The sequence below is a fragment of the Oncorhynchus mykiss genome, chromosome 30, assembly GCF_013265735.2.
Source record: "Oncorhynchus mykiss isolate Arlee chromosome 30, USDA_OmykA_1.1, whole genome shotgun sequence".
NCBI classification, from domain to species: domain Eukaryota; kingdom Metazoa; phylum Chordata; class Actinopteri; order Salmoniformes; family Salmonidae; genus Oncorhynchus; species Oncorhynchus mykiss.
Window position 1 is genome coordinate 40,968,739 of NC_050570.1, and position 16,881 is coordinate 40,985,619.

The 16,881-nt window shown below is 41.8% G+C and overlaps 1 protein-coding gene across 3 annotated transcripts in view; it reads right to left on the bottom strand.

Annotated features, from left to right (window-relative positions):
- LOC110521826 (myomegalin) overlaps positions 1-16,881 on the bottom strand; it is a 114,589-nt gene that overhangs the window by 87,660 nt on the left and 10,048 nt on the right. For all 3 annotated transcript variants that reach the window (XM_036968460.1, XM_036968458.1, XM_036968459.1), the window contains exons 2-3: positions 16,639-16,691; positions 14,593-14,666 (exon numbers count right to left, since the gene is read on the bottom strand). In XM_036968460.1, coding sequence (XP_036824355.1) covers positions 14,593-14,666; positions 16,639-16,691 — 127 coding nt within the window. The remainder of the gene's footprint in view (positions 1-14,592; positions 14,667-16,638; positions 16,692-16,881) is intronic.

A 16,881-nucleotide genomic window follows, 5' to 3' on the forward strand; every position in this document is an offset into this window, starting at 1 on the left:
ACATATTTTGATTTGTTTAACACTTTTTTGGTTACTCAATGATTCCATATGTTATTTCATAGTTTTGATGTCTTCACTATTATTCTACAATGTAGAAAATAGTTTTAAAAAATAAAGTTAAACCCTTGAATGATTAGGTGTGCCCAAACTTTTGACTGCTACTGTATGTGACATAGTATACAATTTTCAGAGACCACTTTTTGCTTGAGTGCTACTTTTATAACTACTGGCTAAAAAGTATACAAAAGTACCAGAGAATCTCTTTAAACCTGTTCTCATAACCTCTGATCCACTGCTGTGCTGTCAAAGCAACAATTAGTCACTCTCTCTGTGTGTTGCTGCCTGGCCACCATATGATTAAGTTAAGAACAGTACAATCTGGGAGTTAGGCCACTTTAGGACACAGCGTCCAATGAACAGTTAGTGGCTTTGAATGTTCTGAATGTTTGAGATTTTATGGTTTGAAAAACATTTGGTTAGCACATTATTTGTAATAAGGGACACTGGCACAAAATGTTTCCAGAAATAGCCTACTGTACAATATTTTAATTTCAAACATATTTGGTCTGTACATCCCCTGCTTTGTGAAATGTCTGTCTATGTTGTATATATGGTATGAAAAGGATAAACGTTACGCAACAAATTGGCATGCTCCACTGGACAATAACTGGTGAATCAATGTTGTTTCCACGTGGAAAACTGATTGACTTTGAAAAAAGTCATAAACATGAGGGAAATGGGTCTTTTTTCACCAAACCTTTAACCTAAAAGCCAATGATATTTTTGTTGATTTCACGTTGAATTCACGATCGTTGACAACTCAACCAAATGTAAATCAAAACTAGACGTTGAACTGACATCTGTGCCCAGTGGGGCCTGTGTTTTATTCCTCCTGCAATGTTTAATCCTACCGGGAGCAGAGCTCTGGGGAAAGCTGGCCTTCCTTTTCTCCTTCCCTAACTTTTTTCTGACAAATTAAATAAGCATTCATCTGGTTCCTATTAGGCCCTCGTTAGGGATAATTGGGCTGTTATTTACAAACAGTATTACCCAATTCTGACTGCATGGCCTGGGCTGGGTTGTGTTCATTAGGGCACACGTAGCAAAAACCACAATGAACTTTTCTTATTGGATGAGTTCAAATGGAAAGTCCCCGATTCAACCGCTTTCTTACGTTTTGTGCCTTTTGAACACGACCCTGAGCTGAGCTGGACTGGACTGGGTCAGATATGTTATATACTGCACCTACCCATAAGAAATTCAGTCCACCCCTGCCCTACACAACATCCACAGCAGGGGCTCAGCATTCTCTTTAACAAGGAGTTTGCTGGTTCAATTCTAATGTTTCATAGGCAGTGAAAATATTTTCACAGGGGTGGAGGCTACTTGAGCAAAGTTGTTAAAGAAAAAGTTCAACTTCGAAATATGTTTTAAAATGGGATAACTGCCATTTCGGAGACTCACAGGCCAGTGATTTCACTCACTCACTCACAAGACCCGGTCGGGGAGAAGGATTGCAGAAAAACATGAGCTCATGCCACTTAAGTATCCCCATGCAGGATTTAAAAAGTCCTGTGAGTTAAATGTAGGGCCATTACATATGACCTCACTCAGTCAGCACTGCAGTATGGGTCTGAGTCACTCTGGACAGACAGACAGTCTAGAGAAACAAGTTAAGTCCCAACAATCGGTCCCCTATTGGCCTTTGTCAAAAGTGGTGCACTAAATAGGGAACAGGGTTCCATTTGGAATGTACCCACAAAGAACAATAGAGCACAATGTTCCTTCCTGCTGAAATAATTACATTAGTGGATGGTTGGTTGGTTGGTCGTGCAATAATTCCTTGGTTCAAAACAAAGTCCTGGTTGTTATTGAAGAGTCTTGACAGGGGAGAACTGAGAGAGAGGAGAGCAGGAACAAGAGTGAGTGAGTGAGTGAGTGAGTGGATGGATGGATAGGAGTCGGATGTTGATGAGAGTCAGGTATTGCTCTGCTCCCGGTCTTCATCTTTCTCTCTGCAACCAATCACACAATATACACTGCAGGATCCTAAGAAATCAGTCATAGATGCTTCCTTTACCTAGAAGCACCTCCCACTGGGCAAAAACTGGTTGAATCGACTTTAAAAAAATATATATATATTATTAACGTTGTTTCAACATCATTTCAACAACAAAGAATCTATATGATGGCGTTGAATTAATGTAGAAAAGGGATTGGATTTGCAAAAAGTCATCAACATAAGAGCATTTCGTCTTTCCTTTTTTTTGTACCTAAAACCAAATAACATGGTGAAATGTTTTGTTGACTTCATGTTGAATTCACGTTCGTTGATAACTCGTCAAACTGATGTCTGTGCCCAGTGGGCTGTCTGTCATACCAGCACTATCCCACTATTTCAACACCACAGCATTCTAATCTTTCAGGAACCTCTCACTGGGAATAAATGGTATGCACAATGTTCCAGGTTTTTACTCTCTAATTCCTTTCTCTCCCTCTTTGTATTACTCTCTCAATTTCTCTATTTTTCGCTCTCTCTGTCCTTTCTCTGGCTAGCGTGTGGGTTTTCTCTGGTATGTGAGGAGGATTGGAGAAGGCGTGAGAGGGGCTCTATCTCTGTCTCTCTCCCTCTCGAAGTCTTTCGCTCACTGACGCTAGCTCTCTCCCTCTGTCTCTCTCTCTGTCTGTCAGAGGCCTGTTGTGCACATGTGTAACCCAACACTCAGAGCATATATCTGATCCCAGACCTGTCTTTGATTACAGACAGATCTGTTCATTACCAGCCCAGCGACAGAGACTAGCTATAGAAAGGAATAACAAATGGAGAGCATCAAACAGTCCATCAGTAATGTGTTAGTACAAGCGGCATATTGATCTAAAACCCAACTAGAGACCATTGTTCCCTCTGCGAGCGTGCACGCAGTAGCCCTGAGACTGCCAAGCAGAAATATCAACCCACAGAGAGAAGCACCAGATTGAACTTCACTCAACTTTCTAGAGCAGTGGTCACCAACCAGTCATCGCGATCAGCAGGTCGATCTTCAAGGCATTCCTAGTCAATCGCCAAACATTTCCGCAAAAACACCAACGATAAAGCCTTGTGTTACTATTTATTATTATTTTTTGTCTCGGGCTGTTGTCGGTAGGTGCCCCCGATTCAGCTGCAATGCGCGCCGGGTAGGCAAACCGTTGCCATTCTGAACCATTTCATGTGTCTGAAGTTACAAACACTGCCTTCCCGGTAGGCCCAGAGAGCAAATCTCTATAGGTCTACCTCTGGCCAATCGAATGGCTCAGATGACCGTGTCTGGAATAACGTAGCATGCGTAAAATAAGGTTACGGCAAAGATGATACTGTGAGATTTCTAAACGTTTAAAACCATGACTAGAGATAGACTGTCAACGAATACAGCAAAGATATGCTGTTTTTATGAGTGTGTTCATATTTAAGCTCTTACTTAGCACTGTCAACACTTTGTATTCAACACTTTCATATGCTATAAAATGCACGTTCTTCCTACAACAAGCACTGCAGCAATAATGAATGAGCAGGGAAGTCTATTGGCTTGTGTTGTTGTTATTATTAGCGACTTGGGTCTTTTTTTATATCAAGGAATATTTCACTTTCTCTGTTCATGGTAGTGACAACATGAATTTGTGCATGAGGCAGAAATAATGCGATGCGACTCGAGTTTCGCCATCTGAAAGACCGTGTCACTTTTTGGTCAGTGTGAGTGGGGGAAAGGGAGAGCGGAGGGATGTTGAGAGACGGATTCTGCTCTCTCCCTCCGCTGAGACTGACCATCAGATGCAGGCACCATGAACCCAGTAAAATATTATTTAAAAGTCAATTATTTAAATGTATGCTCACTCAGCTGTGCTTCACAAGTAATACAACAACAGATCTATTACAGATGTGATCGTATGGACTGCCTCAAATTTTTTAATATATATATATATTTTTTTAAATGGCCCGAACAACAATGCATTGGAAAGGCAATTCAAGCAAAACCAATATGCGGTTATATTGTATTGGGCCTACAGCTTACTACACAAACCTCATTGCTACAGTACTGTTTTAATTGGTTAATGTTGCATAGGTTTACGTTTTTTAATACACGCAATATTAGCAACTTTCAATGCAACATACCGAAACAAAACGAACTATGCAAGATATTTTGTTGTAGGCAGAATAGAGTAGGACTCTATTACATTGACACGCGCTATGCAGCCCGTACTCTACACAGATCCTGCAGCATAAACAATCAGAGACGCAGTAGGCCTATATGCAAATTGACCATCGCTATATACGGATCTGTGCCATTTACTTTGAACTGGACTGTTAACAGCATGAGCGGTCGTGAGTAGATGCGCTTGTTTTGAGATAAGAGAGCTGCATGTAGCCAGTGTGCACATTTTGTTAATATCCTTTACTAGTTAGTGAGTTATTAGCCCAGTTATAGATCATTTGTAGTCAGCAATATGGTAGTGATTGCTTCCTACAAGAGCACAAAATGCATACCATTCTAGACATCTTTGAAAAGTCAGGTAAAGAGCATCTTTTGTCTGAAAGGGGCAGTGTTGTATTTTGAGACAGGCTTGAATAAGCTAAATAACCAATCGGCAGAGGGTAGCATAATTTGTCTGTTTTTCTGTAATAATTGTGGGAATAATAATGCATTTATTTTGTAAAGTGGTTTCTTGCATCAAACAACATTTTCAGTCACCTTGTCTGAAGGACAAGTGGATAAACAGGTTAATGTCAAAAGACTCATGGAACTTCGGCCTACAGTGAACACCACACATTGGCTGCTACTGTAGCTTGAACGATAGAACAGCTATTTCCACGTTATAATGGTATGGGATGCATTTTCTCCTTTGTTTGTTTTTTAATGGTAGGTCACTCTGGTAGGCCTAAATTATGATCAAATAGCCACAGTAGCCTACATGGCCACGGTCAAAACTGTAACTTAAAGTGGGTACAGCCTCTGTGTCCACAGCAAACGTGGGCTGGAAGTCGTACAGAATAATCACAACGTCCAGGGAACATTGCTAGCGACACAACCACGGGGTGTGTGCCTCCCTGAAATAACACAAAAGCACATATTTGTCTCTGGTACATCAGAGAGCTTATAGGATATCATGTATTATCTTGCATTGGATATTTCCTTCTCCTTTAACCAATAAAGTCTAGATAGAGAGCCTTCTGATACCTAGATGTCCAAGCAAAATGTATCCAGGTCACAGTGTAACAGTCCGTGCTTAGTTAGCCAGGCCAGCAGTCGGCCCTCGCAGCTCTGTGATATACTTACGCTCTTATTCAGAGGTCTGTGATATATTACAGCTGGCGTGCAAACACACAAGATTCAATTAGTCATACGACGCTGTATTTCAGTATTTCAAAAGCTTGACGGTTTTTCTCCACTAACTAACAAACTACCATAATTGTGTCCGTTACTCGGGTGTCATCATCAACAGGTCACTCAATAGCCCGTGTCTCGTTAAAGATCGGCAGATGTGACTCTAACTCTAGTTTTTCATCGGTTGTTGGAAGATGATTGGTCAGATTTACTGAGTGTACTGTTTTGATAGGTCTGATTGATTGAGTGTGCTATACTGATTGGTCAAACTGACTTGACTGTAGAGTCTATATGGTTTTCTGTCTCTCAGACCCTGGTAAAGAAAGTTGACTTTATTGTAGAGTAATTGCAGGCCCCACCCAGCCAGCCACTAAGTACCAGAGCGATTTATAAAATACTTTTTTCTTTACATTTTTGTTTGTAATAATTCCTATATGAATAAATGTTGAAATACACAACATAAATATCCTCTCTCAGAGTGTGAAAACACACACACACAGAAACACACGCATAAGCTATGGCAGTTGCGATGACCGTCTTATTATGGTTTGCTCCTACAGACAGTGAGTCACGTGGCAGTGGCTTGTTACAGTGCATTCGGAAAGTATTCAGACCCCCCCTTGACTTTTTCCACATTTTGTTACGTTACAGCCTTATTCTAATATTGATTAAATAAAAAATAAACTTTAATCAATACCCAACACAATACCCCCTAATGACAAAGTGAAAACAGGTTTTTTGAAAAAGTATTATAAATAAAAACAAATATACCTTATTTACATAAGTATTCAGACCCTTTGCTATGAGACTCGAAATTGAGCTCAGGAGTTCAGGTGCATCGTGTTTCCATTGATCATCCTTGAGATGTTTCTACAACTTGATTGGAGTCCACCTGTGGTAAATTCAATTGATTGGACATGATTTGGAAAGGCACAAACCTGTCTATATAAGGTCCCACAGTTGACACTGCATGTCAGAGCAGAAACCAAAAGCTACAAAAATAAAGAGAGTCGCACACCATATATAAATTCCCAGCCATTTATTGGGTAAATCACCAACGTTTCGGCATCACTGTGCCTTCTTCAGGGTTCTTCCGAGCATTAACCAAGCCATGAGTTCAAAGGAATTGTCCTTATAGCTCCGCGACAGGATTGTGTCGAGACACAGATCTGGGGAAGGGTACCAAAACATTTCTGCAGCATTCAAGGTCCCCAAGAACACAGTGGCATCCATCATTATTAAATGGAATACATTTTGAACCACCAAGACTGGTGAGAAGGGCCTTGGTCAGGGAGGTGACCAAGAACCCAATAGTCACTCTAACAGAGCTCCAGACTTCCTCTGTGGAGATGGGAGAACCTTCCATAAGGTAACCATCTCTGAAGCACTCCTCCAATCAGGCTTTTATGGTAGTGGCCAGACAGAAGCCTCTCCTCAGTTAAAGACACATGATAGCCCGCTTGGAGTTTGCCAAAATGCACCTAAAGGACTCTCAGACCATGAGAAACAAGATTCTCTGGTCTGATGAAACCAAGATTGAACTCTTTGGCCTGAATGCAAAGCGTCCCGTCTTAGGAATCCTGGCACCATCCCTGTGGTGGTGGCAGCATCTTTCTGTGGGGATGTTTTCAGCTGCAGGGACTGGGAGACAAGTCAGGATCGAGGGAAAGATGAACGGAGCAAAGTACAGAAAGATTATTGATGAAACCTGCTGCAGAGCGCTCAGGACCTCAGACTGGGTCGAAGGTTCACCTTCCAACAGGACAACGACCCTAAGCACACAGCCAAGACAATGCAGGAGTGGCTTCAGGACAAGTCTCTGAATGTCCTTGAGTGGCCCAGCAAGAGCCTGGACTTGAACCCGATCTAACATTTCTGGAGACCTGAAAATAGCTGTGCAGCGACGCTACCCATCCAACCTGACAGAGCTTGAGAGATCTGCAGATAAGAATTCAAGAAACTCCCCAAATATAGGTGTGCCAAGCTTGTAGCGTCATACCCAAGAAGACTCGAGGGTGTAATCAATGGCAAAGGTGCTTCAACAAAGTACTGAGTAAAGGGTCTGAATAGTTATGTAAATGTGATATTTCTGTTTTTACATTTTTAACACATTTGCAAACATTTCTACAAACCTGTTTTTGCTTTGTAATTTTGGGGTATGGTGTGTAGATTGATGATGGAAAAAAAGGATTTAATAAATGTTAGAATAAGGCTATAATGTAACAAAATGTGCAAAAAGTAAAAGGGGTTTGAATACTTTCCGAATGCACTGTATATAAAGCAGGTAGACGGGCATCAAGGCATTCAGTTACTGTTCGATTGAATGTTAGAATTGGCAAAATTAGTGACCTAAGCAACTTTGAGCGTGGTATGATTGTCGGTGCCAGTATCTCAGAAACGGCCGGCCTCCTGGGCTTTTCAGGCATGACGTTGTCGAGGGTTTACCGAGAATGGCGCGACAAGCAAAAAACATCCTGTCAGTCAGCGGCAGTCCTGTGGGCGAAAACAGCTCGTTGATGAGAGGGCGAAGGAGAATGGCAAGAATCGTGAAAGCCATAAACAGGCAAATAACGACGCAGTACAACAGTGGTGTGCAGAACTGCATCTCGGAACGCACAACTCGTCAGTCCTCGTCATGGACGGGCTGTTGTAGCAGAAGCTATGGTAGCAGAAGAGACCGGGTTCCACTCCTATTGGCTAATAACAAGAAGAAGCAGCTCCAGTGATCACCAACACTGGACAATTGAGGAGTGGAAAAACATTGCCTGGTCCGACAAATCCTGGTTCCTGTTGCGTCATGCTGATGGCAGAGTCAGAACTTAGCTTAAGCAGCATGAGTCCATGGCCCCATTCTGCCTGGTGTCAAAAGTACAGGCTGGTGGCGGTGGTGTGATTATGTGGAGAATGTTTTCCTGGCACACATTAGGTCCCTTAATACAAATTGAGCAACGTTTGAATGCCACACCTTGTAGAATCCAGGCCCCGAATAATTCAGGCTGTTCTGGAGACAAAGGGTGGGTCCAACCCTGTACTAGATGGGTGTACCTAATAAACTGTCCACTAAGTATGTGCGCACAAGCCCCCCCAAAAAACGGAATTAAAATAATGATTGTGCCTTTATACAATACAAAGCCTTATAGCCTATCGCATTTTACACATGGCAGAAAAACATTTTAAAAAAATAGATTAAAGATGTCTTTGGTACATAATTGGTCTAGCCTACACTCCAAAATTAAACCAATTCTAATAATCGAGTATGGGCTGAGTATGGGCTATATTATTATGCATACTGGATGGACTGTTTACCTTATGTTACACTTCAAACTTTCTATCCATGAGTCTGGGAGAGAATGTATAGCCCTTGGCGATACTGCTGGTTCACTGATTGTGCAGGACGGCTACAATTATAGTGAATTTGTATTTGAGTTTGAATAGCCTAGTAATATGGCATTTGTATTTTTTTTCATCATTAATAGACACATTACCTTTAGCTACAGAATATCTCATCATTGTGTGTTTCCATCTCCTCCCCTCTCTCCTTTATTCCTTTCTCCAGAGATCAGTGATAGGGGCTATCAACAGTTTAATTAAATATGTTTCATTGTGAAAACATGTCACTATCGATTCTCCCGAACAGATTTCACTTGGTTTCCCGAATTAAGCACTGGGTAGCTGCAGGCACATGTTTGGAGAGCCCACGGCATACAGAACTTGGGCGGAATATCAACTGTCACGCAGCGAGAGGCTGCATGCTCCTCAAACAGTGGTTGATTCGTGAAGTGAAATAAATGTTATTATAAGCCCAGACATTTTCTATATTCAATCCCATGTGAAAGCAGAGTTTTGATGGTTGCCACTAAAAAGAGGAGGATCCCCAGGTGATCTATATTTATTTCTCAGCTGCAGTCGCTATAAAACTGGAGTAGCCTCCATTCGCCATTCAAGTGCATTGGGATTACTGTTTTCCCCTGAACCTGTTCCTACCTATTTGATAATGGGCCATTTTAAATCTAAACTAATTGTACATATCAGTATAGACAAGATTAAATTGAGAATAGTCTGAAAATATTATCACTTGATGAAAGAACAGGGTTTGCAGCCGGAGACAAGGTACAGGAGTGCTTGCTTTTATTGCGACTTTCCAAATAGTCAATAGCCTAGAGTCACACCATGCAACCCATATATGTTTGGATCTCTAAGACATTTTAAGGTTTGTATCATTCACAACTAAAGTTGCCAAATAACTCTAAATCTGGCATACAGGACCTGTTTCAAATTATCCCTTTTACGCTCAACATAGCCACTTCATTTGAGCACTCAATCTGGAATGGGAAAAATACATTTTCTATTTTATTCAGCTATGTTCCATTATGTTATTCTTACAATAAAATCTTATAATATAAAATAATGACACAGGACCTATAAGCACATCTTGTCTGCTAAGTGAACTAGCCTACATGGCGCATAGCCAGATAACATACAATAGGCCGACTCTTCTGAAATACATTTTCTTCATATGATAATGTTTCTTAAATCTGCATGCCTAAAATAAATAAATGGATTTCTTGTGATGGTGTATATTAAATGGATTTATTAGACTTTTTAAAGCGTAGATGTTCCAAAAGGCACGCATCAGCGGCTTGTACGCGTGGTGGCCTGGAGATGCTAAACATGTTTATGTTAATTAACGGTCAATTACCGTGAGACCGGCACTCATTTGCATGACAATAACCGGCTGACAAAATGTCATGCTCTACGACACACACACACCCACAACCACGCTCTCGTGACACAAACACATTGTGCAGTGCCTACAGCTGATTTCACCCAGCCATGTCGGAACTGTGATAGCGGACACAGGATGCACAACAACACAAAAACCATACAGGGTACAGACCAACACACCAATCCTCATCACAGTCATTGGGACAGCATACAGGTATTCAAGATCACCATTTTACAGCCAAGCTGAACTGGTGGTACAGTTCCACAGTAAACAACAGTTTATTTCCACCTCCATTACCTACAGTATGGTACTGAGGAGGACGTTTACAGTAACATTATGGGAGTGAGGAGGCAGATTAGTGTAAGGCAGCAGTTATCCTCCATGACCGACATCCTGATCAGCTCAATATGACGTCTCTGACCCACTGGAGAGGAGCACAGATTTACAGCTCTGGCATGAGAACTATTAAACACTCTACGGTAATGTAGGCCTCTCTCTCTTTCTTTCTCTATTATATGAGAGAGAGGGAGAGAGGGAGAGAGAGAGAGAGAGAGAGAGAGAGAAAAGGGAAGAAGAGCGAACCATACATATTAGAGAGAGGATGTAGCACGGGGAGCTGGAAAGGTGAGCCGAGCTGATGTTTGGGCTCTATGTATCGATCTTGTGCCACACAGCCAGAGTGCTGCTGCTGCTCCACAGAAACCTGATCCATCTGTCGTAAGCACACCAATTACCAAGGGCGAACCGGGTCTGAGATCCATATCGACGTGTGAATGAAGACATAGTGTGCATTCTCCTCCCCAGACTGTTCATTGCGCAGCCGTAGTTGCTCCTGCCTGTCTCACCTGGGAAGTTCCTGTTTTTCTACAGCCAAAAGACTACAATAGCCAGAAGGCTATTGACAACCAAAGCAACCATGACAGCAGTTGTTTAACATAGCAGTCAACCAGTCTCAAAATTATTAGATGTTTTGTTTCACGTAATAAAGTATATTGTCCATTTCTACTTCAAATAGAGCACACTTTGTTTATATCACGTACGAAATCATATTATTTAGAGTATGTCATTCAAATAAGTTGACCTAAGTATACCTGGATGCACACTTGAAATTACCCATTGGTTGTTGCGTCGTCTCGCCTGCGCAAGGGAACACAACTCTAGCCTAATCAGTGGAGGGAAGACTATAGGGGTGAGCATGCTTCAGTTCGGCTAGCCGAACTCGGCTAGGCGAACCAAATGAGTGTGCTCACATACTCCCTTAAAAGACCTTTGCTTGTAAAACAAGAAAAAAGCAGCAATATTACTGTTTGTCCATGGAGACGCCATAGCTAGTATACACTACCTCAAAATAGACTGAATTAATCTAAGATAACTCAAGAAATCGGTCATTAATTCTGAAATTTTGCAGAGGAGATCTTAGTCGCTTAATTTTACATATAACTAATGTTTGGTGGAGTATTTGTCATTGAAAAAAATTGCATGAAAACGAGTAGTCTTTATAAAAAAACAAACATTCTGTTGACCAATCACTAACAAAGGGGCGTAGACTTCAGCTAAACAGACTTCGGCTTACCTCGAGAAAAAAATTGTGTGTGCCCAAACAGCTCAAAAAAACCTTACCAGAGTCCAAAACTAACAAAAACATCCCAAAATGTCGTCATAATATGCGTACAAACTCTCCCTAACTGTTTCGTCTGGGAAACATGTGGACAACTTGAGAGACCGGTCTGCTCAATCAGGACACAGACAGACTGACGTGAATACACTACTAACCTCGAGAATATTTTTTCCCCCAGTGTTATTCAAGAGCAGAATAAAAACATTTGTCATAATCATATAATCAGCTGTATACACTCTTAGGGAAAAAAAGGGTTATTCGACTGTCGCCATAGAATAAACCTTTTGGGTTCCATGTAGAAGGGCTCTAACATTGAACCCAAAAGGGTTCTACCTGGAACCAAAAATTGTTATTCAAAGGGTTCTCCTACACCTTTTTTTGTTAGAGTGTACTGTAAATATGAAGGTCACTCGTGATTAACATTGTCTACTAAACAATAACCTTTCAAGCAGTGTTTCACTCTAAATTCTACAGCATTATAATGAGCAGCTAGAGAAACTGGCTCACGATGCGATGGCTTCCCATCCGACAAGTTGGGGGCTGATATGAGCCGTGCGCCAGCTAGCTGGTCACCGAGAACACTGACCTATTTTCACAAGGCAAACAAAAACTACACCAAGACACAGAGACAGAGAGACAGAGAAACAGAGAGACAGAGAGAAAGAGAGACAGAGAGACAGAGAGAGAGAGAGAGAAAGAGAGAGAGAGAGAAAACAAGCTATGGAGATTAAGAATGAAAAATAAGGCACCGAATTCTGCCGCCTTGAACTCTATGGGCTGTGGGTCTGGGTGGGATTGTTTGGGTGTATGGCAGACAGACTGTATACGGCTGCCACTCCACTCTACAGTAATTCTACTTTAAAAGACCTTTCATATAATGTGGTTTTGGAGTACGGCACATTCAGGCTAAGGGCAACATAACAGATTAGCAATTGTAATTTGTCGTGAGGTTTTAATGGTTTAAATTATACCCAACACTTATATCAATTTAAGTGTTTCTGTGGTCGGTTTGAATTCACATTTATAGGCAGGCATATGCCTTCAATTTCTCAAATGGACTAATAAATGCTATTTGAGAAAGGGTATTTTGACTTTCTGACTTTTTTTCCCTTGAAACCTCAGGATTGTAGTCCAGAGATGTTTGACAGTTACAAATGCTAGTCTGGCAGGTTCATGTTTCTTTGAGCTAGAAGGGGAAAGATTGACTCTTTAAACTGACACAAATTTGGAAAGAAGACAAACTTACGCACGCATGGACACACAAACACACACACACACACACACACAGGCCGTTCTGTAACCTGACATATATTTTCTCAGATCCCTCCGCTAAGACAACAGCACTAGTCTCTGTTGCTCTACAGGGAGCTTAGTGGGGAAAAAAACACACATTCAGTTCAACAGAGATACTGTGTTATATTAAATCACCATCACTGCTATAGCACCTCCAGTGACACAGAAAGTTTGATAAAAAAAATATATTTAGAGAAAGAGGTGTATTTAACAGATTGAACCTGCTGTTACTATGACTGACATAGTGAAGCCGTTTTTATGAATCAGTGGTTTCTGTTGTCAATATTATGCATATGAAATGACATGCAAACAAAACCCCAATGGTGGAGGCAACCGTCTTGACAACCCAAACCCTGGCATTCAAAATCCATTGTTACCACCCAGAGCATATGGTACAAGATTTCCTATCTAGATTATCTCAGGAAATTACATTCCCTGAACTGAAATTTGTCCCCACTGTTCTCTGTCTCTACTTTTATCTTCTCCAGTCCAAATGCAGGACCAGTGTGTGTCCAGCCTGAGACCGAGTTAGCATAGTTCTCCTCCCAGTAACTGGGTCTGTATCTGTATAGTAGTCTCTCTAGATGCCCGCATTGCTTTTCAAATGCTCTAGCTTAAGAGTCTCCGTTGCCAAGGGTTTGGTTTTCGAGCATCTGCATCGCGTGATTAATCCTATCCCCTCTATGAAGCAGCCAGTTGCAGGCTGCAGACAGACTTCAAAAGGCAGCCGGAGTCGCCTCCAGAAGCCAACACACTGGATCAGTCAGCCCCCACGTCACTTCCCAGGATTCAATGCGTTGTACTAGATTGGTTTGGGGACTCTGCTACACGGTCGACTTCGTTGGGGAAAGCGAGCCTTGGATTACACCGAGTGATCAGACTGCAGGCGATGGCTTCCTGGTTTCCAAAATGATTAACCCCCAAACAAACCACGACCCTGTAACCTCCAGGCAAAATCACCCTTACACTGTTATCCCTCCCTATTGACGTTACTTCAACCATCCAGCCCCCACTACCACGTTTTCCCCCTAACCCCCATATCAAATCACAGATTCCCCATTCCTCCCTCCCCTGGAGTCCTGTCCTTCGCCAAGACGATGGTAATTGAAGCAAGCACCTCTAGAGTTATATCAGAACCATAATAGCCTGGCGCTTAGCCCAGAACCTATTACAATGTCTGAGCACTAGAGGAGAGAGAAACCAACCTCCTCCATCCACAACCATAAACACCACTTACTGTATAGTAGTATACCAGCGCTACACTGCATCATTAACACAATATCATATATTTAGATTCCTCTACTTGTGTGCTTGAGTGTATGGGCTATTTACAGTCCAGTTCTACGTGGCCATTATGCAGGAAGGATAAGGTGAGGAGAGCAAAGATATGGATTGGGGAAAGTTACAGGAGACCGGAATCTTTTTTACCCATAGTCTTCTTGACTCATAGTCAGAGGTTCCGTTACCACATGATCATCACCAACCCACCTAAAAACAAGTTGTCAGACAATTCTGACAGGCCTGAACACCTCTTTCCACTGACTACCACACTGTACCAGACCATAAGAATAGGAGAGAGGAAGACAAGCCCTTACCTGTTCAAACTCTCTGAGGCTGTGGGTCTGGAGAGGAGGAGGAGGGCCGTTCTCTGTCTCATTACACAAGAAATCTGGAAAAAATAAAATGAAACACCTGAAAGCTGCAATAATTGTCAGGTAAAAAAAAAAATCGTATTTAGTTTTAAGAAAAACACCTCTGGATTCTCACCAGGCCATCGCTCAGTCAGAACTCTTAACAGGGTTGTTAGGATCAAGTGAATTGATTTGCACTTTGCAGAAGTGTGATTGACTTGCAAAACAACAGCATGTGTGTTGCAGCTATCCTGAAAAGTCACAATCTGCAATTACTTGAATCCCGGCCTTAGTAACGGTGTGGAACTTACGTTGTCTCATTAAATTCCTATTAGTGTTTTATATACAGTGCATTCGGAAAGTATTCAGACCCCTTGACTTTTTCCACATTTTGTTACGTTACAGCCTTATTCTGAAATTTTTTCTCATCAATCTACACACGATACATAATGACAAAGCAAAGACTAGTTTTAAGAAACTTTTGCTGATAAAAAAAAGAATGGAAATATCATATTTACATAAGTATTCAGATGCCTTAGTCAGTACTTTGTTGAAGCACATTTGGCAGCGATTAGAGCCTCAAGTCTTCTTGGGTATGACGTCTGGCACACCTGTATTTGGGGACTTTCCCCCATCTTCTCTGCAGATCCTCTCAAACTCTGTCAGGTTGGATGGGGAGCGTCGCTGCACAGATATTTTCAGGTCTCTCCAGAGATGTTAGATCGGGTTCAAGTCCGGGCTCTGGCTGGGCCACTCAAGGACATTCAGAGACTTCTCCCGAAGCCACTCCTGCGTTTTCTTGGCTGTGTGCTTAGGGTCATTGTCCTGTTGGAAGGTGAACCTTTGCCCCCGTCTGAGGTCCTGAACGCTCTGGAGCAGGTTTTCATCATGGATCTCTCTATACTTTCCTCCATTCATCTTTCCCTCGATCCTGACTAGTCTCTCAGTACCTGCCGCTGAAAAACATCCCCACAGCACTATAACTGTGTTATATTTTTTATAAATGTACAAAAATGTCTCAAAACCTGTTTTCCCTTTGTCATTATGGGGTATTGTATGTTGATTGATGAGGAACATGTTTAATTTAATACGTCTTAAAATAAGTCTGTAACGTAACAAAATATGGAAAAAGTCAAGGGGTCTGAATACTTTCGGAATGCACTGTATCACCCCTGGGCCCTGTTAAGTACTTAGCCAACATGGTATGGTCCGTTACAGCTGAAACTGCTCCAAACGGCCTAATGCCAAACTTCTCTTTAAAACGACTAAATACCAGGATCATTCCCAGGAAAACCACACAGGGATACAATAATGTGTGTTTTGTTCCTTGAGAATGGGTGTTTGGCAGATTTTGGAGGGGGGTATAGAATGAGTGGGGAGATGCGGGGTTAGGTCCCGAGGGGCTTAATCACAGAACCATTGGCAGAGCTGAAACGTCTGACAGTTCTTTAAAATCGCAGTAGGAGCTCATTACAGATTATTAAAGAGCGTTGCGTTGTGTAGAGTGTAGGCTAGGCTACAGAAGATGTCCTGGACCCGGGCCTAAAGTGTAACTGCTGGTACACAGGCCAGGCCAGGCTACGAGAAATTATACAACACCCATATGATTGACGACTGCACTGTGCCAAACGTGTACACACAGGAACTAGGAAGGGGGCACATCCAAACACATTCTAACACTTTTTTTTTTGTACTCAAGAGTAATTCACAGAGGCAATAGTTGTTAAGTGTCTTTAATAACAGCCGTATGGTCTAGACATGTCCTTGTATGGGCTGGGTGGGTTAATAAATAAAGAGTTAAAAAGAGTTATATAGTGAGAGGTGTAAGAGGTGTGTTTGACCAAACAGGAAGGGAGAAAAACAGCAGGATAGAAAGAGAGGGTGAAAAGTCAATTTTAGTGCAAGAAAGAGAGAGAGAGAGAGAGGGGGAGAGAGAGAGACAGTCACAGAACGTGAATGGAATATTGTGTGTGTGTGTAAATGACAGAGCCAGTGTGAATCTCCACTTACCAGTCATGTGTCCTATACTCTTGGTCCGGGCCTGCCGATCACCAGCATAGTGCCTGAAACAGAGTTTTTTTAGTCAAACACACATAACATCGAACATCCGGTTTTTATTACCTCGGATAGACTGGAATATAGTTTTACTCACATCCAAAACTAACAAAAAAAGTGCTAAAACTGTTTGAGGTGAGAGTAGGGCCAGAAAGTATTTCCTGGTTCGGGTCATGTGATCAGGAAAAACTATTGTGC